This window comes from Plectropomus leopardus, chromosome 23, assembly GCF_008729295.1.
Source record: "Plectropomus leopardus isolate mb chromosome 23, YSFRI_Pleo_2.0, whole genome shotgun sequence".
In the NCBI taxonomy this organism is placed as follows: Eukaryota; Metazoa; Chordata; class Actinopteri; order Perciformes; family Serranidae; genus Plectropomus; species Plectropomus leopardus.
Window position 1 is genome coordinate 6797488 of NC_056485.1, and position 26270 is coordinate 6823757.

The window sequence follows — 26270 nt, forward strand, 5'->3', positions numbered from 1 at the left end:
AGCTCCTCAGGTGGATTTGCCTGGACCAAACGCCTGCCTGCTGCCTCTGTGGTAGATATCGTCTCCGCTGGGAGGGCTGGGTGTCAAGTTCGCCAGGCCCTGGCCCACATGCCGCAGCCTCTCACAGGGTCACTGAGCTGAGGCGATGAGAAGACCATTAGCGACCCCGCTTGAATGGCTCTGGGAACTGCAACCCCCACTGAGCCAAGAACAAGAGGGTTTATTATCCAGGCGAACCCACAGAGCTTTGCCTTTGAATGTATGGAGAAACGCCTCATTTACTGCAACTGGTGGGTTTTTGTTCGTTTAAAAAACTATACCCTGCCCAACATGCACACAAGAGCTGCCAAACTCCTCAGGAACAGCTATAATATGTGCCTACAGGGACTTTGTCATATTTAATTATGGTTTTGTAAAGCATGCATGTGTAGAAGGATACAGATACCACAAAAGGGACATGACAGTGGATTTTCTCCAGTGGTTTGCTTCTTGGATTCTATATTCATAAATATTTTTGTTGTACACAAAGCTGCATATTAAGCTGTGACATGTGGTATAACTGGGTTATGTGCAGTGGTGGAAGTATTCAGATCCTCTACTCAAGTAAAAGTAGTAATACCATCCTGTGAAAATAATCTGTTACAAGTAAAAATTCTGCAATAGTAAAAGTAAAAGTAAGTATATTCAGAGAAATGTACTTAAAGTATTTGAAATAAAATACTTGAATAAAACTTGATGCAAAAAAAAAAAAATCAAGAAAAAAAAACGCATCCACAAAAACTCAAAATTATTTAAAGATAATTCAAGAACACCCCAAAACTGCCAAATTATTTTTTGAAAAGAAAATAAAAACATTTAAAAAAAAGATTTAAAAAAAAAATTGAGAAAAAATCCCAAATTCGAAATTATTAAATTATTTAAAAAAGCTTAAAAAAAACTACAAAGAACTCAAAATTATATAAAACAGGAGAACTAAACTTCAAAATAATACTTAAAAAAAGAAGAAAAACACCCCCCTCCCCAAAAGGAAAAAAAAAAAACTAATTTAAAACAACAAAATTGAATAATACCCCCCAAAAAAATTCTTACATTTTTATCAACAGATTCGCATTTCATTTTCTGTTAATTGACTGATTTGTTAATCAAATAATTGTTGCACCTGTACTTCTATAAACAGTTAGTCAATTTAACATATAACAAAACATATTTTAAAAACCCTTCTGTTTTTCTGCAACAGTCTTAATTTGTGAAACAACTAAAGCTGTCAGATAAATAAAGTGAAATGAAAAGTAATATTTGAATATATATACAATATAATATTTAAATATATATACAATATTTCCCTCTTAAATGTAGCTAGACGAGTAAAAATATTTTGTAATATGAAAAGAAAATACTTAAGTACAAGTAATTCATACTTAAGTACAATGCCTGAGTATATTTACTTTGTTATATTCCAGCACTGGTTATGTGTAATGCCTTAAAAACAGGAGACTAAGACTTTTATGGTGCTTTTTCACAGCCTTACACTTTTACCGGTTTTTCGGATTTTGTTGTCGAAAAGACTACGTATCACTGTGGTTGCGGGGTGTTTGGGATATTTGTTTGGTTTTATCTAACTTTTCTTCAGCTGTCGTTTTGCTCGTTTCTGTTTTGTCAAACTGCGCACAGAAGCTGCTTCATGGAAGTTTCGGGAAACGCAGAAATCTCTCCCGGGGTGAAGGTGAGGGGAGACGGTAAACTTCCTCTATGTGCTGCCACGTCTGAACCAGCAGCAGCCCCGCTTCCTGTGGAGGACACAGCTGAACGGACAACAGCGGAGGAGAGGGACAAACTTGAATAAATTAACGGTAAATTCAACTAAATGCGCTTTTTCCTTTTTCCCCTTTGAGCTTGGAGGTCTTCGGGAATCATAACAGAGCAGGCTGGGCTCGGGAGCAGCTGTTTCGCGTCACTACCGTCACCCGCTCGGCAAAATCAGTTTATGTAAGGCAAGATGGTGAAACGCATTTCCCAAAAAGCTTCTTTTGAAACTTCATCAAAGTTAATTGTCATTCTGGTTTTCCCGCAGCGGGTGAGATAATAACCGTGTTGCCAAGTGGGAAGGAATTTACAAAATCAAGTTTACTGCTGTGGCACTGTAGGAGTAAGGGCTGCTGTTTGCACAAGTAGCTTCACAGCAAAGAGGGAACCCTTAGGCAGTGTTTATATTGCTTTATCTCAAATATGAACAGTGCAATAACAGCATGAGCACTACCATTACACTGTTAAAAATCAGTCAAAATGGGTGTAATGAAATGTTCTTTGTTTTGTAAATGAGAGAATGCATCTTCTTAATTTCTATCATTGTCACACACACACACACACACACACACACTGATACTACAGTTTTTGTCTATTGCTAGAACAACGAATGAAACTGGGATCCACTTGATCTTCATTATCACCTTCTTAGCACAGCAGAAGTCGTCTCTTGCAAATGTGTCGGCACTTTTTCATGGGTTTCACTCATTTTTCGCACCCTTTCTAAAACAGTTAACACTGATCTCATAAAGATACACAGAATTCTATTGGATTAGCTGTGTTTAACAAAAAAAAAACAACATCTATGCACAGTTGATAGAAATTACTTGGATTTTTAATCTCTAAAGCAGTGGTTCCCAACTGGTGGGTCGCAGTCCAAAGCTGGGTTGTAGGTTCATTCTGAATGGACAGCAAGTTACTGCTGAACATGCATGAACAAGCTAGTAAGTGTAGAGGATTTGCAGCACAGAACTTTAAATTTGAAATGCTGTTTATGTGTATTCTTGCAATTTGTATGAACTTTTTAAAAAAAAAAAAAAATCCTTTTTTCGAAAGGATGTAAAAAATGGCAAATGCAGATTGGGTAAATTCATGCTATGATAAAAAGTATCAACAAAAGGCTCAGGCATAGAGCACAAACTACTTAAACCGGTTTATATATGACAGCATAATTTTTTATTTTTTGTTGTCAACTGTGTAATGATTGATTGAAGGAATACACAGATTTGACCAAAGTTGTGTTGATTGATGGCAATATTTGCTTTTGTTGCATGTTTTTTGAGTTTTAAAGCATTTTGCAAACAAAATGAGTCATTTTGGTCAGCAGCTTCAGCTTCTAGTGACCTGTTTTGAAAATGTAACTTCTTAATGGACACAAATGATAAAAACTGTAATGCTGAGTCTCCTTTCTGTGATTTTCTCTAGATCTGCCATGCCGCCCAAGCTTCCTATCTTCATCCTCATTTCTTTCCCAGTCCTTCTGGTACAGGGCAGCGCGGCTGATTCATCCAAAAAGAGCCCTGCTGCCCCAACCAGCACTCCACCCCGCCCACCTCCTCCTCTGGGTGACCCCACCTGGGATCTTGGTTTGCATCTGTACCGGGCGCTCCGCTCTGACTCGAGCTCTGTAAACACCCTCTTCTCCCCTCTGCTACTTGCTTCCTCGCTCGGGGCGCTGGGTGGAGGTTCAGCGGGCGCCACCTCCAGCCAGCTCCAAGACCTCCTCAAGACTCCATCCATCGCCAAGGCTGGGGAGCTCCTGTCCGGGGCGTTGAAGAGCTTCACTGCAGCCAATGGTACCAGCTTTCACCTGCACACATCCTCGGCTCTGTTTTCCAAGCAAGCTCCTCCAGTCAGCCAGGCATTTGTGAAGGAGAGCCAGGCCAGGTTCGGACTGCAGCATCAGCCACTGGGAAAAGGTGATTCCAAGGCTGACCTAAAGCAGCTCCGTGGCTGGGCTAAAACTGGGCTCGGTGGGCTGGAGGAAGCTCCTTTGGCAGATGATATCCAAGCTAAGGCTGGCGCTCTGATAGTGGCCAATGCCCTGCGCTTTAAAGGTATGTGGAAACAGTGCACAGTAAATACATACACATATTCATCATATCTGTGGTCACAAAATCTTGGAAAATGTGCCATTAGTTGGGAAATGATAATTGTAAAATAGTATGCAAACATGTCTTCATTTGTGCCCAAAACAGCCCTGACTGTGACTCTAAATGATGCAACTTTAGAGCCACTGAATATTTCATTATGGTGCATAACTGGCTTGATGTAGACATGTAAGATAGCAGCTAGGCTGCACTGGGCAATGGGGAAATGGACTGGTGTGCTTTGTAATTGTGGAGTAATTTGTAATTATGTAATGTTTCCATATAAGATGTTTGCTGCATCAGATGAGTAGTCTTAGAATATTAATATGGTGTCGCACATGTACCGTTTCCAGTGTTCAGACAGCACTGGGAGCCTACATGCCAGTTTGCCCGCTGCATTGTGTGTGCCAGCATGCCCACCTGTGTGCAGCATGCACGTCTCAGTATGTGTTTCTGTGTGCGTGCATGAGGTGGATTCCAGCTGGTGGACACAGCAGATAAAGGATGATTCTGGGGTCTATCACTGAGAGCTTATTCATCTTCCATTGGGGGGTGATGTGTCATCTTAAATAATTGAGTAACAAGTGTCCAGACTCTCTCCCTCGGTGTCGTGCCGAACATCTGTGCTCAGAGCGCTCCAAGTCTGCGGCGGCACAGCTTGGCTCGGATCTGTTCTTTGTGATGGGTCCACAGTGGAGGGAACTAGTCAATGTTTCGGTGCGAATGCAGTCAGTTAGACAGCCCATCTGTGTGTTGCACTCCCAAGTCATATCCATGTAATCCTTACCTGAAGTTCATCACTGTGCCTTTTTACAAAGTAATATTAAAGGTCCCATATTATGCAAATTTTTGGGTTCTTGGTTTACATGCTTTCATGGTGAAAGAAAAAAAAAATTGTCACACCATCTGCTTGAATACACCTGTAGTAATCTTGTATCTGAAACGTTTTGCTTTAGTGCTTGTCTCTTTAAGCCCCCCTCCTGAAAAAGCCCAGTCTGCTCAGATCGGGCAGCATTTTTAACTGTTTCAGATGTATGATCTTTGTGTATCATAGCAGCGGGGAAAGTAGCACTTCCTACTACGGGTTCACAGATTATCAGCCTGGACGATTATTGGGATTGAATTTGGCATTTTGCTGATTATCTTCATCTGTATTTTATTTTATTGATAGCCTATGAAATTACTTTACTAAAAAATACAAAGAAAGTGCTTTGCAAACTTAAGGGAGCTATTTTTTTTAATTTAAGTTTTCCCTTGACTTCAGTGAAAAAAACAATAAATAAAAAGTTGCTGGGAACTTTCTGTGTTTGATGTTTGAAGTTTTAGTTTTGATTGAACATTTAAACAAAGCTTTGTGTTGGACTTTGTTATATTCCAAATTCTGAATATTGACAGAGAGATTTTCAGTTTTATTGTAAATGCATATCTATTCCAAATATCAGTTATTGGCCTCATTAACTACTTATGTGTATCGGCCATGTAAAAGGAATATCAGTTGACCGCCGCTTCCTACCATTATAGAGCATTTCTCTGGAATTGCATTGTTAGAGGCCTTGTCTTTAACCGCCTGGAAAATTTGAGGTCAGGCACTTGGTGCTAGTCTTGTGTCCATTCTCTGTCAACTTTTATGAGCACAGTGGCAGGTTAGCGTCTGAAGTTGCTAAGCAACCATAAACAGCACCGCATCATAGCCCTCTTAGCAGAAATCCTGAGTGCAGCTGATCTTCCAGGTGTTTCAGAGTGTATTGGACCTAAAATATAGTCTGTGACAGAGATGTCAAGCTCAGGTTATCCCTGCATTAAAATGATCAATTTCTCTGTCTGATATTTACGGAAGAAAGGGGAGACATCTGCCGACTGAGAGTGATTGTTCCTCTTCACATGACTTGCGGTGTGCACTGCTGTGTTCCAGAAGTTGAATTCTGTTCATCTAAGGGTGCGGCTGTTGTGCCCTGCGTGCATGATGTGACAGTGTCGGTGTGGCTTATGTGCACGATTGCTGCGTGTCTCAATTGAAAACAATAGAATGGAGTGCGCAAAAGAAGCGGCATGTGTACGACCCATTGGCAACAGCTTGGGTCTGTGTTTACTTCCTGTCAGCTAATGTCATTACACACTGTAACAAGGAAAATATTGTTTATTGTATTATATGTCCCATGTATTCCAACAGGAAAAGTCAAAGGGACCCATTTAGTGATTTTATGTTTCAAGTGTGAAACTGTCTATGTAGTGTATTTGTGACATCACAACTTCATGGAAATCCTGATGGCTTGTTGAACGAGTTTAGAGGTAAAGTGTCTGAGGATAGAATGAATGCATTTCTCTGTGGATTGAGCATTTTGATACAATCACAGTATTTAAACTGCACCTATACCTGCTTTATATTGAGAAAAATACATCTGACTTTTTACAATATGGCACCTTTAAAGGTTAAAGAGTCAGAATATTCAATATTCAAACTTTATTTGGCTGTTAAAGGGTGGCAGTATGTGTAAAACTATATTTTTATTCCTCATGAGTCAGGGAAATAGCACATAGCTTGTTTTCCATTTTCTTGACAACTTTTCAGGAGTGTAATCTACCATCTCTCTCTTTCTCAGAGCCAACATTCGCATGCTTGCTGATCTCATTTTTGTTTGCAGTCTCCACAAAAGACAATGACGCGTTAAATATGTCCTTTCTCTTGTACTTTTTGTGGCGTTTGTCTCTTTTTTTTGTGCTTTTGTCATTGTTTATCGCGTGTCTTATCTACCCCTGTCTCCTCTTCCTCTTCCTTACCACATCATTATCTGAGTCTGTCTGCCTCTCCTCCTTCTGTTTCCTCCTGCAGGTATTCTTTTTATTAGGTGCAAAGAAGGCGAGGCGGCTGAAGTGAAAACAGGTTGCCAACAGATAGACAGCCTTTTGAAAATAACATTCCCTGACAGACTATACATTGATAAGCAATTTAATTAATTTTCTTTGTTTGATGTTTTGACTTCATTACGAAATTAGTTTTTCTGTGAGCCGACCCTCGTTGGTCGGTTCATTAATTTTGTGTAGGAAGTATACAAATTAGATTATACAGCAGATTGCGGCGCCCAAATTAGATTACGTAAAATTGGATTCTTTAGTTTTGATTCATAATTCACAAGTGGTCGATAGTTTGCTTCTTGCTCGTACTGGCTGCCTCTGGTGTGTTGTAACTTCTTTTTTTTTTATTTGTCTTTGATTTCACGGTCCTTAGGCAATTCATAGTGTGTGATAATGTAATGGTTTCAGAGATGGTGCCGGGATTTCTTTTGGCACTGAACAGGCATCTGCTTCCTTGTCCGTTTTTGTTTGTTTCACTTTCATTCCCTTTAGTTAATTATTGAAGGGGAGAATTAAAAGAAAAAAAAAGCTCTTTGCTGTCCCTTCTTCCCTGGGCTGCACACAACATTCAAAGAAAGGGAAAGGTCAGGGGCAATTAGTAGTGGAACATGTTTATAGTGAAGAGATGGTTAATGCAAAGAGAGCGGCAAGAGGACTGCAGAGAAAGAGCAGTGTCAGGAGCGATTTCTGGGTGGGAAGGGGACAAAGAGAGGTGGGGAGAAAAGTAAAGAGCAAAAACTGCGAAAAGTAAAGAAAGAGAGGGTGGCCTGCTGAGAGAGCGAAAGAGATTGACAGACATAGTGGAGGGATGTAAAAGGCCTACCTTGGGAGTTCCAGTCCAAACTAGTTAATTAATTCAGGCTTTGTTCCTGTTTTAGACAAACAAACACTGGAAGACGGAAGAAGAAAAATAAGATTGCGAAGGGGGAAAAAAAACACAGTAGAGAGAAACTTATACACAAGATAACGCGGCAACATGGGGAACTAGAGGAAAGAAAAGGCGAGAGAGAATAACAAGTCCCCACATATTTTACCTCTAATAATAGCTTCTGAAATACCACAACTACTTGTAATCAAAAGTTGATGAGGGAGGAGAGGGAGCAGGTCGTTCTCATTGATTCTTCTCTGTTTTTTTTTTGCTGAAGTTTACAGTATGAATTGGGGAGCCTGTGAGCGATTGGATTCCTTCGCTGTGCAATTGTCTCATTGTTTATTGTTGATGGATATTAATGGATTCAGGTTTCAAGTGATCCCTCCGCAGCAGCGCTGTCCTATAAAAGGATGCATGCAAACCCAAAGCAGACCCGCTCGTCTAGACACAAGGCCACCGAGCCACACGCAGAGATCAACAGAGAGTGCTGTGCAGCCCAGTGAGGTCATTAAAATCCCTGCTCACGCATGTATACATACTGTGGGGAAGTTACTCCTCATTATGACATCATTCCAACAACACGGCTGCCACTTTAGGTAATCTTCAGCCAGTAGTTTTTGAATTCCAGAGCGATCATATTCCACTCTCTGATGTTAAAGGAAGCGGAGCGAATGTCTGTGACTTGCGCTAGCATGCCTGGGAGGGAGAATCACATGTCGTTCTGCTGCGGCTTGTTTTTGTAGGCGGTCCAGTGGAGGCTGGGTGGTTTTTTTGGGGAATGCCACCCCTTGTGTTGAAACAGTTAGTCAACAGAAAATGCATCATTCTAAATTGTCAGTTAAACAAAATAAAGTGGCTCAGATATCACAGATGAAGTTTATGTGCTGTGTAAGGTCTTGTGTGGAGCTTTCCCAAGGTTTGGCGAATATAAAGCTGATAGAACTATTAGGGGAGAAGAGTTTGAAAGCCATACAGACGAAATGTTGCAATAAGTCAGCCTCTGCTCAATATTTGATTATGAACTTTATGCTTGCAATATTTATTTAATCAATATCCATAAAAATATGACAAGCAATGTGGCTTTAGTGATGGCTATATAGACTGAAATATCTCATCAACTATTGGATGGACTGCCATGGGATTTTGAGCAGACATTCATGGTCCCCAGAGGATGAATGCTACTGACTTTGGTGATTCCCTGAATTTTCCTGTAGCACCACAAACAGGTGGTTTAGTCCAGAATCTACCAAATGTATCAGCACAACATTGGATACAGACCCTTGAAATTTCTCCTTTTTTTTTTCTGTAGCGCTACCATTAGGTTGATATTTTTGGTGTCTACTGACAGGCCTTGACAAACATTGTATGGATTGTCGTGTAATTATTTAAATGTTACTTTGAATTGCGTGGGATTGTTTATTCGCCCACACAAGCAAGTTGAAGTGGTCACTTTGCAATGGGTATTTGTCACTATTTTTGTAAACATTGAAAAGAATAATTTATATTGATGATCTGTAGAACAGAAAAAACTGCATGCTTTGTCCAGTGCAAGTATTTCACGATAAAGCCAAGAAATTGGTCTATAGAATTTATCAGGGCAAATGAGCCATTTGATTATTTTTGACCTCCTTTCATGTTAGTATTGTGTCATGGGTGTGGCGATCAATAAATCGATGATAAAAATCATTAGTTGCAGCCCTAGCCGTCCCCAGGCGTCATTCACAAAGAGTGACATAAGTACAAGTCATAATCTGTTGACCTCCTCACTCCATCCAGTGTCCCCTGCACAATCAAATGGGTCGGCGGCTTTGGGAATGTGTTGTGAGGTTATTACAACAGTAATTCCACCACTCTCAGCCCCTCCTAAATTGACAGCTGTCAGGGGTTAGCAGGGCCAAGTGGGATGTGGTGCACAGTGAATGGGACGTTGTGGCCTTAAGGACCTCATAACTGCCTCAGTACAGCACTCAACTCAGCAGCTTTGAGGAGAGTAGACAGTTTTTAATGGCCAGTACATATTGATAATTCATGAGCAGTGTCAGCTAATGTCACTCTGTATGAGGTCTGTATGTATTTTATGAACATGGCATTGTTTAAGCTGGTGTCCACCTTCTCACATTGTGCTATAATTCAGTATTTTCTCACAGCCTACCCATGTCAGGCATCCTGAATTCAAAATGGCTCTGTCCTCTGTTTGTTTGGCTGTTTGCTCAGGGCTGTGGGAGAGAGAGTTCAGCGGTGAGAGCACAGATCATCGTACCTTCTTGGGGAAGAAATACACCAAAGTGATGATGATGCACAGAGCAGGTAAAAAAAAAAAAAAAAACAGCCCAAAAAACAGTCTGTCACTGCTGTACTCCTGCCAGCAAATAAATGCAGCGAAAAGCAATTTGAGTTCTAAAATGGCTTGAACATCTGTAAGGTCCAATCTGCTTCTCTCCTATTTATCACAGTGTACCTTATGATTTATTTAACACGCTTTTCATATTTTATGCATTGTCTTAAAACAACAGCAAGGCAGAGCGAATTTTCTGCGGCATTAAAAGGTGTTAGAGGCATACGTTGTATTGTGTTTAATGTTATAGTATAATGTCATTTTCAATTTATGAAAAAGATTATCTTAGTGATCCTTTGTCATACTGTCTAAAGTTGCATTCACATTATGTTTGAATGGATTCAGCTCTGTAGTGTTTTCTCCTTAAGCTCAGTTCATTTAGGGAAAGTGAGAGCTCTCCAAGTGACTGCAGTGACACAGCCGAAATTGCAAGCCTGAACTTCCAAAAGAGCTGCTGTGGAGAACTACTGCTCTGAACTACTGCTGAAAAGCAAGAATGTTACATTATGGCAAATTTCTCTCCTTGACTCTGATCTTTCCTCACCTCAGTGCATGCCTCCGCCTGTCATTTCCTCCAGGTTTTTACCGTCACCATGAAGACATTGAAAACATGGTACAGGTCTTGGAGGCGCCTCTAAGCGGGGGCAAGGCCAGCATGGTGCTCCTGCTGCCCTTCCACGTCGAGAGTCTTGCGAGGTTGGAGAAGCTGCTGACCCTTGAGCTGCTGTCCAAGTGGCTGGAGAAGACCAATATCACCAGTATGACCATCTCAATGCCCAAGGCGAACATCACCAGCACACTCAGTCTGCAGGTTAGTAAAAACAACTTTAACCCTTTGGTATGTTAGGGTACTCAAAAGTCAAGGTAAGTTTAAACTTCTATATATAGATGGATAACAAGTCCCAACTCACTCCCTCTATGTTTATGTGAAGCTATAATATCCCAGCTGCTGCCATCTTGTGCTTTATTCAGAGCTGGAGTCAATGCAGTAGCAATATCCGTGGTGGGGGAGTTCCTGTCAAAACACCTGTTCGACCATCGAACATGAGTGCATGGATTGGCTGTTCTCATTTTGCTCATCCTCATTTTGTAGAATTGAATAACTTGGAGTTATTAGTTTGGCTTATTTCCCATTCACTAACGTGGAGGGGCAGGCTTTATGGCTTATATTGCAGACAGACACCAGGAGGTGATCGAGGTTGAAAAGCTACTCTTTGGGGTAACTTTCATGTTGTCCATCTTTATATACTGTCTGTGGTCCACATGTAGTTTGTTTTTTTTTTTTGGGGGGGGGGGGTTCGAGTTCCAGCGTCTTTTTCCAATTGTTTACCAATGAACAGAAAGAGTACATGTGGCCGCCTAGAGAAAAGATACTGCACAGATTTTGTTTCTTCTTCAAGTTGAAAAGTACTAAACTTTTTAGAGGTGCTGTTGTTGTCACTGTGACGTGTCCCAAGCTGCACCATATGTCAGTCAGAAACTATCACAATCAGGGATGTGATTTTTCTGGATTAATTCTCAATTAATTTTTTTTTTTCGACCTTGAAATGCGACCCATAAGAATCATGCAAATCCATTAAAAACATATATTTATCTGGGAAGACGGGGGTCATAGAGGTCATCTGGCCCTGGCATGTTGTTTTAGCCCTCCATTATTCTCCTGTTTGATTGTTTATTTGTCACAAAAGAAGAAACAAGACAGCAATGTAGTCAAACAGAGAGCTTGTTCACAACAACACATTATGACGTTATTAGCTGCATCGAAATTGTGTAACGTTAATTTTATCCCTGGAGTGATTGCTGACAGCGTGGCTGATTTTACACCCTGATTCCATCACTGCGGCTCAGAACTAAATGAGACACCTGTGTGATAAGAACCGAAATAACAACCAAAGATAAAAATTATGCACACTGTTAATTGGCTCCCATGGTTATAAATGCAGCATTTTGGTCAGACCTTGTCATTTACACGCTTTACTTTGGTAGAAGAAAGTCTGGCATTGTTTTAAGTGTTTTATGTGACATATTTAAAATAGATCCTTCATCATCCAACTAAATCACAAAACATACTCACTCTGTACTTAAGTCATATATAATATTACCTACTTGTATTGTAAGCCTTGGCCTACTTTGAATATTTGTGTTTCCATGTTTTCTAATGCTACTGTGAGATTATCTGGTGAATATGACTTTTGCTGTCCATTAAACAAGAAATTAGCATTAGTGTTTCATCTCATAAGGTACTTCATTCATGGTTCTGATGATGTCGCTTGTGATTAGCAACCCCAACTCTTTCGCATTGAAATGCTCGTGGCTGGATAGGAAAATCCAGAATTGACCTAATGAGTTGATAACCAGCTTTGTTACAGCGGGTATCCAGATGGCCAATGTTAGGGTTAGTAAAGCCAGATAATCAAAAGATATTCTGGATATGATGAACCTGCTTTGTAGTTTAGGCCTCAGGACTTTATATACAGATTGCATAACTTTGCTGTACTTGATTTGCCGAATTTACAAGAGTGGGAAAACAATTAAGAATTTTGCAGTAAACAGCTTTTCAGAGTTTATAAAGTTTCCCCAAACAAATCAACTCCTGAAACTCTGCAGTTTTTTAAGGCAGTGTGGTACTTTTTCCCAGGATAACAAAGGGGATGTATTGCGGGTTACAGTTCTCTTAAAATTGTGTACTGTGCAACCATTAAGAAACAAAAGCAGCTTGTTCTTCTTAGCGGATTATGCCCTCATTACCATCATAAAGCCACCGCTGCATGGAACACTACATAATGCCAGCCAGGGAAGACCGATTTATTAAATATCCAACCGAGGTCCGACTGCCTGGTTTATAGTCCGATGACGTGATTAAGCGTCGTAAGTAGCCATGTGCTTCTGTTTGTTTGAGAAACGATAGAAGATTCCTTGTGAACAGCAGACAAAATGAATGGTGTGATTTATTTAATTTTGGTGTCTTTTTCTGCGTTTTTGTCATTTGCCGATCACATGTACAACAACGACACTGAATGTTGCGGGTGATTGTTGTGCTTTTATCACCATATGGGTTATAAGCCTGTTGCCTGTGTCAGCAAGCTTCTGTCAATGTAGAGTTACCTTCACTAACAAGCTGCTGTTAATGTCAAGATATTGTTGTCATAAATATAAATATAATCCAAGTGATTTTTTTATGAAGCACCCTTTGGCTTTTCTGCCAAATAAAAGCGCTCTGTGGGCACATGCCCTTACAGAAGGATGGAATACACTTGACCTCAGCCTCCATCAATTATTAATTCATTTAATTGTGATGCCTTGCTCCGTGATACACTCTAGCTATAAATAAATCACATCATAATGTTTTTGTATCCCATATAGTATATTTCTCATACTTTGAGGCCTATATAGGTCAGGCTATTACATCATTCCTGTCTTCTATGGCTGGCTGAGTGGTATTTCTGCTGTCTGCTCTGAAATGTTTAGATTTAAGACTTAGCTGATTTTTTTTTGCCTCATTTGAAAAGCTGAGAAAGTTTGGGTTGCACCAACAAGGATAAATTTAATCTAAGATTAGCTTTAATCAGAGTTTAGTAAAACTAGGGTTAAAATGAGTAAATCCAGATTAAAAATTAAGTGGAGCTCTGTTGCACCGTCAAAGATGAATCTCGCTTTAGTAAAGCCAAGTTTATTTATTTTAACAGAATTTGAACTGAGTTTGATAAATAGAGACAAGCGTCCTATCAAAGGACATATTAAAACAGAAATACTTCAATAAATAAATACAACAGCATGCATCTAGTAAGTATAAAAGATAGTTGGACGGGGGGCGTTATCCATTTAAATGGCAGCTTTTCCATAACAATAATCATTACATAAGGCTCACAGAATCAGTGACTTCTTTTAAATCACTTCTTAAAACCCATTAACCCATTTTTATTTAATTAATTTATTTTTATTTTATTATAACCTTTTTAAATCATGTTTTATTTGTTTTATTTACTTTTATTTGTTGTTTTATCGCTTTTGTTGCTTATTGTTTTTTTTTTTGTTTTTGGTCTTTTTCTTTGTATTATTTCATATTGACATTTTATGTTCTTTGAGAAACTTGTAGGCTGAAATAATGGCACAATATTGCCAAACCAGAGAACATAAAAAAAAGTTTGGCAGTTGGCCAGCCTTTCTGTCCAGCTCCAAAACAGTGTCCTTGGCGCACGGTATCTTGACAAAAATTCATCATCATTATAAAAGTCAAGTGGGTTGAGTCTGTCTTTTAATTTTCTTCAGGGAAGTTGATTATTTTGCTTAATTCCATCTCAAAAAGGCAGCCATTGTAACAGTTAAACCACCTCAACTGTATGTTTAAAGTTAACCCTGGATCACAGTTTAAAGTTGTGGTGCAACAGAATTCAATTTAACCTAAGTAAAAACGAAACTGAGATTTAAAAATGGGGTTGAATTTAATCCTTCATCATTTTAAGAGAGTTTTTAAGTAATCCTTGTTGGTATAATCCAGCCGTAGAGTGCAATAGAGGGCCTTTAGTAGTTTTTTTTTAATCTCACTGAATTTTACAATCTAGCCATGAGACACCCTGTTCCATTTTAGGGTCATGTCTTTAAACGAGGTACATCTAGGTTTGTGATGCATGCTTTTCCCTCTCCCTCTGGTGTGCATGCAGCTACAACACTGCCGCATGAGCTGTTGCTCCTGAATTTTCCCCAAGGGCCTTGGCTGGCTCTGGCAAATCCGGAGTGAGTGTGAACAACCAGATGCTCCGTCCCCAGCAGGCGCAGTCCATCTTGTATTAGCCTAATTTTAACACTCACCTCACCTGCCCTAGCAACAGGGTTTGTGGTGGGTTTTTTTCCGAAGGGGATCTACAGGTAGTCAGGAGTTACACTGGTTCATTCTTTTGTCTTTTAATCCATGTTCCCTGCATTTGTATTTCATACAGCGAATAGAGGTGATATGCTTATACAGCACATTAAACATGGACTGGAGAAGCTGTTTCTTAGCTTCTTTTAATACTGTAGTGGAATTTGACAGAGTGAATCCCTTCATGCAGCCTCTATTGTACTTTCTTTCCTTTAGTTTTCTATCTTTCATTCATTTCCTGTTTCCACACACTGCATCATTTTTCACTTCACCTGATACGGTTTCTTATATCTCCAAGAAATCCAGTCATCATTCTCATTGTTTCTTTGCCTTTTTCATCCTCTTTGCTTTTTGCACGTCTCCTCTTTTTTGTTCCGTGCCTCTGTCTCGGCCACCTCCTCTTCCTGACTCGCACTCTGCTTATCTCCGTTCCCTTTCTCTTCCCCTTCAAGAGTAATTTTTTCTCTATTCATATGTCTTTCCTCTTCCTCCTCACTTGGCTCTGTTCTATCCTCTCTTGCTGCTCTGCCTCCATGTTCTGCAGTATTTCTCTAATGCAGGGTCTTTCTCTTTGTTGTCCTTCTTCATGCGTTCTTCACCTGTGGCCTCTGCTTCTTGCCTACTTTTCCTTCTTTCTCTTTTTTCCTCTTTAGTGCTCTTAGTAACTGAAGCAGTGGCCTGGCTTGCCCTTTCCAGTTCAATGCAGACTCTGACTCTGGTGAGTTCAAATGTCACGTCTTCCTACACTTCTCCTCTCTCCCTTGAGGTGATGGGCATCCAGCTGTACTCACAGCATTGGGCTGTAACAGTCTTCAGCAGGGAATCAAACCCTGGCTGCTAGGAGGCTAAGAGGGGCCCGAGGATGACCATGACCTGTGGCTCCTCTGTGGGCTTCCAAAGCCTCCCACAGACTTCCTTTTGCAGGAGCACAAAGGTCATGCCACCGCCCAGCTGGTAGTCTGCCTGTATCTGTGCTCCTCTTGGCCCCAGAGTCAGCAGGTAGCTGGTCTGAGTCAGAAGACAGGAAGCCAGGAGGAGCACCAGGCAGACAGGCAGCAGCTTAGTGGCCGCTGATGCTAATGTGAGTGCATGGGGCTTGTTAAGGTTCACACAGGCCAGACCGGAGGCTGTGTCGGGCTGCTGACTGAAAGGTTGGAGAGTTGTCGAGCCAGTGTAAGAGCACGTATTTGACCAGGGCAAGGGGTCCGTAGCAGGGGCAAGGGCACAGACAAGTTGCTAGAATCACACAGGCCTCCACACCTTGGAGAATATCCTCCTGATGTGGGTCATGGCAAAAAGAAAGTTTCCTTTTCAAGTGTATTGTACTGACATTAGTTACAGGCATAGTTCTGCTGTTAACTTCTTTCATTTGCAGTTACCAAACAATGCACCCACTAGGGATGTTTCTGTCAAGCTTTTTGTATGTGTGCCTGATTTTTTACGAGCTGCATGCAAATATTGATGGTCTTGGTTCTAAACTATAAATTGATGAATAGACAAGTGCTAACACCATGTCGGAACTACAGAAACTCAAAGTTTGGATTCATCAGTGCGTCACTCAATAGACGCTCTTCCCTCACAAATGATCTTTGGCTGAGTGCACACACACCTGACAACAGCCAAGTTAAATTTTGGTCTATCAACAAGTAGGGCTGAATAATTAATTACATTCAGTCTGACATCGCAACGTAATAGCCTGCAATTTTCAAGTCACAAAAGCTACGGCTAAAAAAAAAACCCAATAACAACTAGGCTGGAAACACCTCTAGATGAGAATTGACAAAGAAAGCAACTCGTAAAATGCCACATGCCAGCTTTTATTTTGCAGTGCTACAGTATGAAAATAGACAAGAACAGCTTTTAATGCATTCACATTTATGTGTTACATTATTTGCTGTAGAGAGTGTAGTAAAGCAAAAGAACTTTCCCACTGTGGATGTGCTGGGAGCAGACAAGGTGCTGGCAGTTGGAGAAGAGACTCTGTGTGCGTCTTGATGCAAGAACTTTTAACAAGGTGTTTACAACAAGGCGAGAGGTATAGCCACAGTCAGTGTGCACTTTAGTTTGTGCGATTTATTACAATACTGTAACTGACTGGAGGCCAGTAAGATTCATATTTCTTTTGCATATTTGAGTGTCCACAGCTGGCCTGTTGTTCTGTGTTGCGTGGTTGTTCTTTTGTCAGATATTATTCAGGTTGTGATGATTATATTACATGTTTACAAGGCTTGAAGAATTCAACAGCTTAACAGAGAATGTGATTCATATCATGCATCAATTCATCTCATTGTATCAGAACACGTAGGCCTGGCCCTCTTAAAAAAGCAGTGTATATTGATGGTTTCCAATGTTGTGTAGCTCATACAATAGAAGGATATATTGCTTGTGTGTTTGGGGTAATACAGATGAGGAAAAACATACTCTATTGCAGTATTGGTCAAAAAAAAATCGTGATAACTTTTTCCACCCTCACTGTTCAGCCCTATCATCCAGTAACTTAAATTGTAGTGCGTTGAATTAAGTGACATTTAGTGGAAAAGTTGCAGATTGCAACCAGCTGAAACTTCTTTGTGCCCAGCTATAGAAGAACTACGGCCGCTGATGCAAAAAGGCAGATGACCCCATCTAGAGCCAGAGTTGGGTTTGTCCATCCTTATCTACCGTACATCATGGTGGACTCCATTGGTTAGAACCCACTCTGCAACGCTGACTTTTTTCACATTACAATCATTAAAAAATAAAGTAAAATTTGTCACAGAATGTCAGCTGTTTCAAATAAATACAAAAAATATGACCTTCTTGTTCCCATTTATACTGTCAAGGGTGATGATTTTTTATTTTTTTAACAGATTTGTTAGTGCGTTCAGCAAAAAGGCTCACACTGTGAAGACTGGCTGTCATAAAGTAGATCAGGCTTAGGTGAGCAAAACACAGTAAAGAAAGGATTGGCATTTAAGATAGCGCCGGACCATTAAAATCTTCTTCAGACATCTCTGTTGCTCACCATTACTCACCAGCAAGAGACGAACCTGAAGATACATTAAGTTTGAATGCAAAGCAGATTTTCACCTTGTATTATTTGTCATTTTGTACGATTATGAAGTGGAGTCACACAATGTCTGGATGAGTGCTTTTTTGAAAATTAAGTTAAAACATTTTCAAATTGCATGGATGCGTCTCCACCTCTTAGTTCACTTAAGTTTGGATCCATTTGCATGTTTCCATTGGCTTTGCGTTCAGTCTGGACACACTTTTTGAGTCAGCGAGAGACAGGAGTTGGAGGTTTGACTGTTGTGGATGAGTAAGAAAGACATTGTGAGAGAGAAAGAGAGAGAGAGAGGTTAGTTGAACCTGACAGATACAGAGGGCATGTCAGTAAAATCCATTTCCTTAGGGCAAGGTACACTGACTGGAACCTATTACCATGTCCTCTGTGGATGTACGTTGTAACCTCATCATTGACTGATGAAATCCACTTTGGCCTCCTTCTAGTTTAACAAACATCTCTGAAGAGTTGTGCTGCCATGTTATTCCACGAGCAATGCCCTGAAGAACAAGCTTTTGACATTAACATTGTCAGGACACTCTGGGGAGGAGGCTGTAATCTAGAACTAAAGCTTGAAACAACTCTTTTTGACACAGCCGCGACTTTGCCAGGGAAAGAGCAGAAAACGTACTGTTGCACTGTTGCACAAATCCTCTTTTGTCTCCGTGAGAGAGTTTGCCAGACAGAAGGAAAAAAAAAACAAACTTTCAACTCTTGTAAACAACTAAAATTCGCTGTACTTTGCTCTCATTACATAACCTAATTACCGGCAAGTACTTGAATGTTTCGGCCTCCGCTTCTCTGACTCGTCAAGAGTTGTCTGCCTCTGTTTGAAAAGAAAAAAGAGGCGCATTCGAGGAATCATTATGAAAGGAATGAAGCTCTGAACAAACCCTCGACCCACTCCAATCTCATTTCATCTGTCCGTCCCGACCCCTCTGGCCAGTGACAGCCTGCCATGTCTTCTCTGACGATCATTTTTCCAATTGGCTCGGGCAAATAATTGCTCATCACTGCGCGTTAATGCTGTTTACCACTCTGTCTGTCAGCGCTTGGGACGGCCATGAGATTAGAGGGCGGCATCTGGACAAACAGAAGATCGTAGTGTGTGTACGCCAACCCTAACACTAGTGCGGGGCAAATGAGAGCAAACAAAATCACGCACCTCTGGGTCACGCAACATGGATTTGCACCCATTCCCTCCCTCACCTCTGTCCTCTCTTTCATATCACTCCCAGAGATCTAATTCCTTTTTGTAGGTCTCACATGTGACTGTGATACGCCATCAGTCAGCGGCCGCACGTTGGCTCCGCTGACCTAAATAGAAGTGACATTCGCAGGCAAGTGAGCTGAAGAGGTGGAGGAGGACGAGGGGGGTCAATGATTGCTCGGGGACAAGGTGGAAAGCGTCACTGAGAACTATAAATAGCCGCAGGATTCTGCCTTTCTCTTTCTCCCTGTCCTCCTATTTGTGGCGCTCTCCTCTGGTGAAGGGCAGACTGTGTCGGAGTCTGTAGTCGGGAGACGGAGAACCCTCTTAACAAGCCTGGCCCAGAGGTCAGTGGATAAACCACCCTCATCGCTCTCTCCCTCCGTCTCTGATCCAGTGCTGACCAGGCCACACGCACGCACACACTAATGGTCGAGCTCCATTCCAGCCGCATCTCCAGTCGGTGACTAAGACATATGAGTGTGCACCGGAGAGCTCACTCAATCACGGCTAATGAGGTCAAAAGGCCATCAAATATTTACAAGAGCGCACTCCGCAGTATACAGTGTCGAGGGACAGCTGTTTTAACACCGCTACCACTGCCCTGCATCATATGAATTAATCAGATGTGTTCCATGGCCATTGCTTAAATATCTCGCTAAAAGCTAAGGCTTTTTTTTCTTTTCTTTTTTGTCCTTTTTCATTTGCGGTAAAACAGCCTTGTGGAATAAAAAGCAGTTCATGGGTATGTGTGAGCGAGTGAATGAGAGCGCATTGACCGTGCAAAAAGAGGTAAAAGCCCATGTAAATAAGATACCAATAGCGGTATCACTGATGAGACTCAATAAAGAGATAGAGAGGCTTTGAAGCCTCAAGAGAGCAGATAGAAAGAGAAGGGTTTCTATTTATTTTTTTTTTAAAGCCTGCATCAAATGTGTCCGTGAAATGGAGCTGTGATGATGCCAGTGCCACATACTGCATACTTGAAACCACCCACACAGAATGTTAAGGGCAGTATTGAATTAAGCAGAACACGTCTGTGGTTGTTTAAGGTGGCGATAGCTTAAAAGAATCATTTGGGCGGGCGTGATTAGGAAGCCTGAGGGAACAGGAGGTGTAAACTGTGCAGGAGCAGTAGACGTTTTACCACTAGTTTTTGTGATTTTTGGACTTTTTATAGTCACGATGTGGACTTTACAGTTGTTTGGACCATGTTGGATTTATTTTGTTTCAGTCAGGTCAGCTTATGTTGATGTTAGGAGGTTAAATCATAGCTTCTGGTTTGCGTTCTGATGCAGACGATGCATCAAGATTTATTAATTATTTATATATTTATCTTGGCATCCTCACTTTTGTTGGACGTGAAAGAGGCAGACAGGAAACAAGGGGAGAGTGAAGGGGATGACATGCAACAAAGGTCCTCAGTAGGGGTCGACCGATATTTGTTTTTGAGGGCTGATACCGATTATTAATGGTTAATGAGACCGATAACCAACATTTGGAATCGATATGCATTTACAATGAAAATTAAAATCTCTTGGGATTTTGGGTTATTTTGTCTCCATAACACTACTTGAAAGAAAATGTATGAAATACACATTTAGGTGTTTATCTTAGATTTCTGTTTTGGAAATGTATGCGAAAAGACAATATATCATTGGACAATGCCTCTTTGCAAAACTTGGAATACAAAAATAATTGTCTTAATGTAAGTAATCAGATGGGGAGGTTTGGTGGTGATATTTGTTGGTTAATTTTTTTTAGGTTGTGTCTTTTTTTTTCTTAATAATGTTTGATAATATAGTCTTTTAAAGGAGGTTTTCTCAAAATGACCCTTTTCTCATACTCTTAACCATAAATCTCCACCTCAGCGGCACTTACATATAATAAACTTTCCACTTTTGTTTCTCTCTATACTCTTAAAGTTTTTACAGAGGGTTTTAATCACATATTATTCATAGCCTTATATGTAAAAACATGTTGAAAATTGATTTTTATTTTAAAGACGGTGTTTCCTGATTTATGGAGTAATAAAAAGAGAGACAGAAAATTCCCTCTGTAAAAACCTTTGACTCTTTTTGTGTTTTTGTGCTGGAAATGTGTACAAATTACCACATATTTAATGAGATAATGCCTTGTTTACATATGTAAACATTCATTTTCAGAAATCTTGTTGTATACCCAACAATTGTCTTTGGCAAGCAATTAACCAGAAAAGTTTAATGGTGATATCAATAATTTAAAAGATTTTACCCTGTTCATCTGTGGTGTCTCCCCTTCAGAACTTTTTTAATCAAAAATAGCATATAGATTTTAGTTCCACCTCCTTATTTGTTAGAATTTTTCTTGTTTTTTTCTGTTTTACATCATTGCAGAAAACATTTTCTAGGTTTTTTCATTATTATGGCATTGGCATCATTGCTAATTGTCAACTGAATACGTCATCTTTTAGGACTCATAATATTTTGTTTGTTTTAAACTACTTTCTGACTTTTCATCGAGCAAATAATAAATCCAGAATATAATCAATATCAAAGTAGTCACGTAAGTGCATTCAGTTCAATGCACAACTATACAAGACTTTTCATTGGATGTTGGCCGTTACCTAACTGTTGTTCTCTTTACTAAGTTGCTTGGCACGTCTTCCTATTTGACAGCTGAAAATAATATAAAAAATTGAAAATACCTGACGATAGTGGAAGTAGTTGTTATGTGTGGTGTGTAGTCTTTCTGAGTTTTTGATCATTTTAAGCTCTTTTCCCAGCTTGAGTCCTATAGTTTGTGAGCAGCAGCTAATATAAAAGGAGCAGTGTTAAGCAATAGTCTACCTTTTTGATCTCTGCTTTCTTCTCATCTGTCTTTTTTTACCCCCATTGTCAATATTATGCGTGCTCTGTCTTATACCATCAGCTGCAGTGTCTCCTCACCGATAGAGTTGTAACATGTCCCGGCTGCCACAACCTATCCCCTTAAAACCCCCACAGGTACACCCAACAAGCTACTTAGTGGGCTCAACCATCAAGCTGAAATAATGTGAAGCTGAGTGCTGCACGCCTGAGGGTTGATGCCATGCTACCTCAGGCCCGGTTAGACTGCACCGCTGTAGGCCGAGTAAGCCTAACACACACACACACACACACACACACACACACACACACACACAGAGGAAACCACCAGCTGACAATGCCTGTGGCTCTCACTCGCAGACAAATAGCTCGTTGATGCTGTGTGCAAGGCATCAGCAGTCGGCCCAATGCTGTTCCATCTAAGATTCATGTGGTGCTTCAGAGAGAAAGGGCAGCCAAAGAGCACCTCCCAGAGGTTTTTTTCTCCCCATATAATGCAGTGCCACACCTCGGTGGTGCACGAGGCCTCCACAGGCTCCTCTGACACCCCTGGTCTGTTTCCCAGCGCAGCGCCACGGGGTGCCTTAATTTTTAAACGCGTTACAGCTTAAAAAAAAATTAACCGAGTGCTTTTGCCTTGACGTGCAGAGCAAGAGAGTCAGAGAGGGAGTCGTGGGGTTGGTTTGTACTATTTATATGCTTCATAGTGGCACCTGCACGACTGTAGGCCAAGCGAGCTGGGTCCTCATGGAATTGTGGTGAAGAAAACGGGGAAGGGTTTACGTGGGTGACACAGAAGCCTTTTTCCTCACGCACACATTTGTCTTCAGCAATCTTGGGAATCCACCGGCTTAAGTCTGTTTCCTCGTTAGATAAGGAGCAGAAAAACCTGGAGATGATTGCAGACGGAGATGGAGAAGTTGAGAGAGCGATGTGTACCGTGGGCTGAGCCGGGGCCCTGTCAGAGAAAGAGAAGGATGAGGCCGCAGGAAAAAAGACTGAGCTAGGAGCAGAGGCAGAGAGAGACAGAGTGGGATAAAATAGAGGCAGGCGGGGCAGATGAGGGATGGGGATGCCAGCCAAGTGGCAGAGCAGCAGAGGAAGACAGTGATGTAGTGGTAGCGAGTGGAGGAAGAGAGGAAGGAGTGGAGGAATAATGGATGAGGACAATAGAAGTGCATTAGAGCAGGAGGTGTGTGTGTCTGTGGAGAGGGAGCTTTGCATGAAAACACTTGAATGGGATTGACAGATGCCTACAAGCGTATATACATGTGCTTATTTCATGTTTAGGCTTAAGCCGACATGATCCAGTTGGACTTCCTCTCGTGTGCGCGTCTGAACTTTTAAGTACTAAAGCAGACATGGGTCATTACGATTGTCCATTAGCACGTGGTGAGCAGTATTATCCAGAGCTATAATGATGTGGTTTTGCAGAGAGGGCCAAAGTCAGCGAGGCAGCACCCACAAAGCATTTACATTAACTCTGACAACTCCACTAAAACGGTGGTTCCCAACTGGTGGGGCATGGTCCAAAGGTGGGTCGCACACCCATTCTAAATAGTTCACAAGTGACTCATGACCATGCTTGTAAAAAAAAAGCACTTTTTGTTGAAGTACAATGAATTTACAGCACAGAGCTTTTATTTTGAAATGTGATTTCGTGCTGTAGAGTGAGAGGTGTGTTTTTTTTGGGGTTTTTTTTGAGAACAGTTACTATTTTGTACCCTGTTTTTGTATTATGTGGCTTTTTTTTCCAAAAATGACAATAGGCGCAAGGGAAGGGGTTGGCTGTTTGTTTGTTATGGTTTGTTTGTTTTTTTTACCCTCCCCAAAGCTACAGTTTTTTAAAAAAATTTTTTTTACAGTTTCTGGCTGTGAAAATAGTGACATTTTGGCGATTTTTATTTTGGCAGACCCACAGGTTTTATTTAAAAATCACCCAAAAACAAAACATTTTTATAGAAAAAGAAAATCACAAAAAAAAGAAAATCATTTTAAAAAACCCATTGTAAAAAAAAAAAAAATATTCTAAAAAACAAAAATCCTTAAAAAAAAAACATGGTTTAAACTAATAGCACTTTATTCTAGTAATATGTTTTATTTCATTCTGTGTTAGGCCTTCATGTTATTTCCATTTTGTCAAATAAAATTGAATATGTGGTAATTTTCTTTTGTGCGGACCTTGAACTACTGACAAAGTAGAAATCTGGACCCAGCAGCTGGACCAGTTGGGAATCTCTGCTCTAAATAATTTACTGTTTTCGTCTGCCAGTATTTCCAATAAAGAGTTTGATCAGCAAAAGCTTAAACAATGCTAGAAAACATGATCTTTACCCACTCGTCTCCCTCTGCAACTTTCCTTCCAGCCGTGGCCTCCACGCACATCCACACACAAGTCCGCACGCTCACACCCACACATGCTCTCATCTGGCCCCTGGAGAAGCCTGTCACTGTGAGTGGCCCTCTGCCATGGGAGGATAAACTACCTGTCATGACGACGACTTTCTGTGGAATTCATATCAGAGCCAAAACAAAGGAGGTGCTGAGGTCACGGGGCATCACTCTTAAATTATTCATCCTCTGCTTCCTCCTTCCGTCTCCTCTCTGCCTGTCGCCCACTTTGTTCTGCCAGCTCACAACAAGGGCAACTGTCAGCCTCCTTCCCGTCTCGAATTTTTGGGGGATAGAAAGTAAATAAACATGATGGTCCCAAACTCCTTTAAAAAAAAGTTACTGATTGACTGCTTTCTGCAGGGTATGTTTACGATAATGGTGTGGCGAGTTTCAGGAAGGGCAGTGTGTTTCTCCTACTTCTGAGGGTCACAGCATCATGAAATTTTAAAATGTGCTTTCCCTCCCACTCGTTGTTTGGTCTCCTTGCGTGCATAATTGATCAGTGTCCTGGCAGCTGCTTGTTCGCTTGCAGGACGTCTCTATATAGTGTGGCCTCAAAGCTTTGGGGGAATTCAAGGCAGCGCATAAATTCCATCCCTTTGTTTTTTTTTTTTTTCATTCCAGAAACAGTTGTCTGCTCTGGGCTTGACTGACGCTTGGGACCAGAAGGCTGCCGATTTCTCCGGGGTGTCCGACAAGGGCAAGGGGAAACTCCACCTGGGTGGGGTCTTGCACTGGGCTTCCCTTGAGCTGGCTGCTCAAGCTGGGAAAGGAGCCGCAGATCTGGAGGAGGAGAACATAGAAAAGCCCAAGCTGTTTTATGCTGATCACCCCTTTATCATTTTTGTTAGAGACAACGCTACCGGCGCCCTGCTGATGATGGGAGCTCTGGACCACGCAGAAGGAGAATCCATTCACGATGAGCTGTAATACCCATCAACATCTATCCCTTCTCTTGTCTATTTTGGCTCTGTTTCTTACACTCTTGCTCTCAAAGACAACACTGGTTTCTAAGTCGAGACATTGTCATTCACTGTGGCACACTATCACATCAGACTACGGCTGGCTGTCATACATTGACACTGCATAGTCTGGCACTGACTGACACTGACACTGCCATACCCGACAGTTACACACACACACACATACAGACACCTACATGGCATACATAAAAATACAGTACAAGACATTACTAAAGTTGACAGATACAGCACAAAAACTTGGAAAGACTTGCTGCATTGTCTCTCCCGCGCACACACGCGCGTGCACACACACACACACACACACATACATACAAGGCCTCAGTGATCAAGTCGACACAAAACAAAATGACAAGAATGCACTGACAAACACAAAGATGCTGACATGCAGAAGTGGTTGCACTCACCCAACACTTACAGCAGCATCAACAAAGAACTTAACAAATAGAAGCTCGCAGTGACACTTGAATCCTCCCTGTCAGGCAGACACAATGGCAGATGAGTGTGTGTGTATGTGCACGGTTGACCGACAGATCAAGGGTGCCCACGCGGCTGCGCTCGGTGCTGGCGGGGACCTATGGCGGAGTCCCCTGGGCTACATCAGAGGAAGACTGATGGATCGTCCAAGTGCTTATTGATGAGCCAGCTTAATGCTAATGGCCGTAATGAGTCACAACGCTTGTCAACAACACGGAGAGGACGGGGGAACCTTTTAATCTCTTAATACCATCAGGGATCAATGACACCGTTATGCCGCTGGAACCAAACATGACTGACATCGCTCGACTTAAATGTAACAACTTAATATTTAGGGTGATTACAGCAGTTCAAAGGGGTATGGATTTCCATTTGTATATTTGTTTTTTTAAAGCACCTGAGGGGATTGATTTGATATGTGAGTGAACTATAGAAGCAAAAGTGATTGTTTGATATTTCATATGGTGGGTTTTTTTTTTAAATAAATATTTCTATTTGATACAAACC

The 26270-nt window shown here is 41.1% G+C and overlaps 1 protein-coding gene across 2 annotated transcripts; it reads left to right on the forward strand.

Annotated features, from left to right (window-relative positions):
- The first annotated feature begins 1742 nt into the window (after nt 1-1742).
- serpinh2 (serine (or cysteine) peptidase inhibitor, clade H, member 2) lies at nt 1743-26270 on the forward strand. 2 transcript variants are annotated; one of them, XM_042512405.1, is made up of 5 exons: nt 1743-1850; nt 3229-3860; nt 9832-9924; nt 10531-10763; nt 24931-26270. In XM_042512405.1, the coding sequence occupies exons 2-5, from the start codon at nt 3236-3238 to the stop codon at nt 25234-25236; spliced, it is 1257 nt and encodes a 418-aa protein (XP_042368339.1). In that variant the 5' UTR covers nt 1743-1850; nt 3229-3235; the 3' UTR covers nt 25237-26270. The 2 variants fall into 2 exon arrangements, with proteins under 2 accessions (XP_042368339.1, XP_042368340.1); XM_042512406.1 differs by lacking the exon at nt 9832-9924.

Excerpts from the sequence above, each read along its gene's own strand:
- serpinh2 (XM_042512405.1), top strand. The coding sequence starts at position 3,236 with ATGCCGCCCAAGCTTCCTATCTTCATCCTCATTTCTTTCCCAGTCCTT. Across the intron at positions 9,925-10,530 it reads GATGATGATGCACAGAGCAG|GTTTTTACCGTCACCATGAA; the intron begins GTAAAAAAAAAA and ends CATTTCCTCCAG. Across the intron at positions 10,764-24,930 it reads CCAGCACACTCAGTCTGCAG|AAACAGTTGTCTGCTCTGGG; the intron begins GTTAGTAAAAAC and ends TTTTCATTCCAG.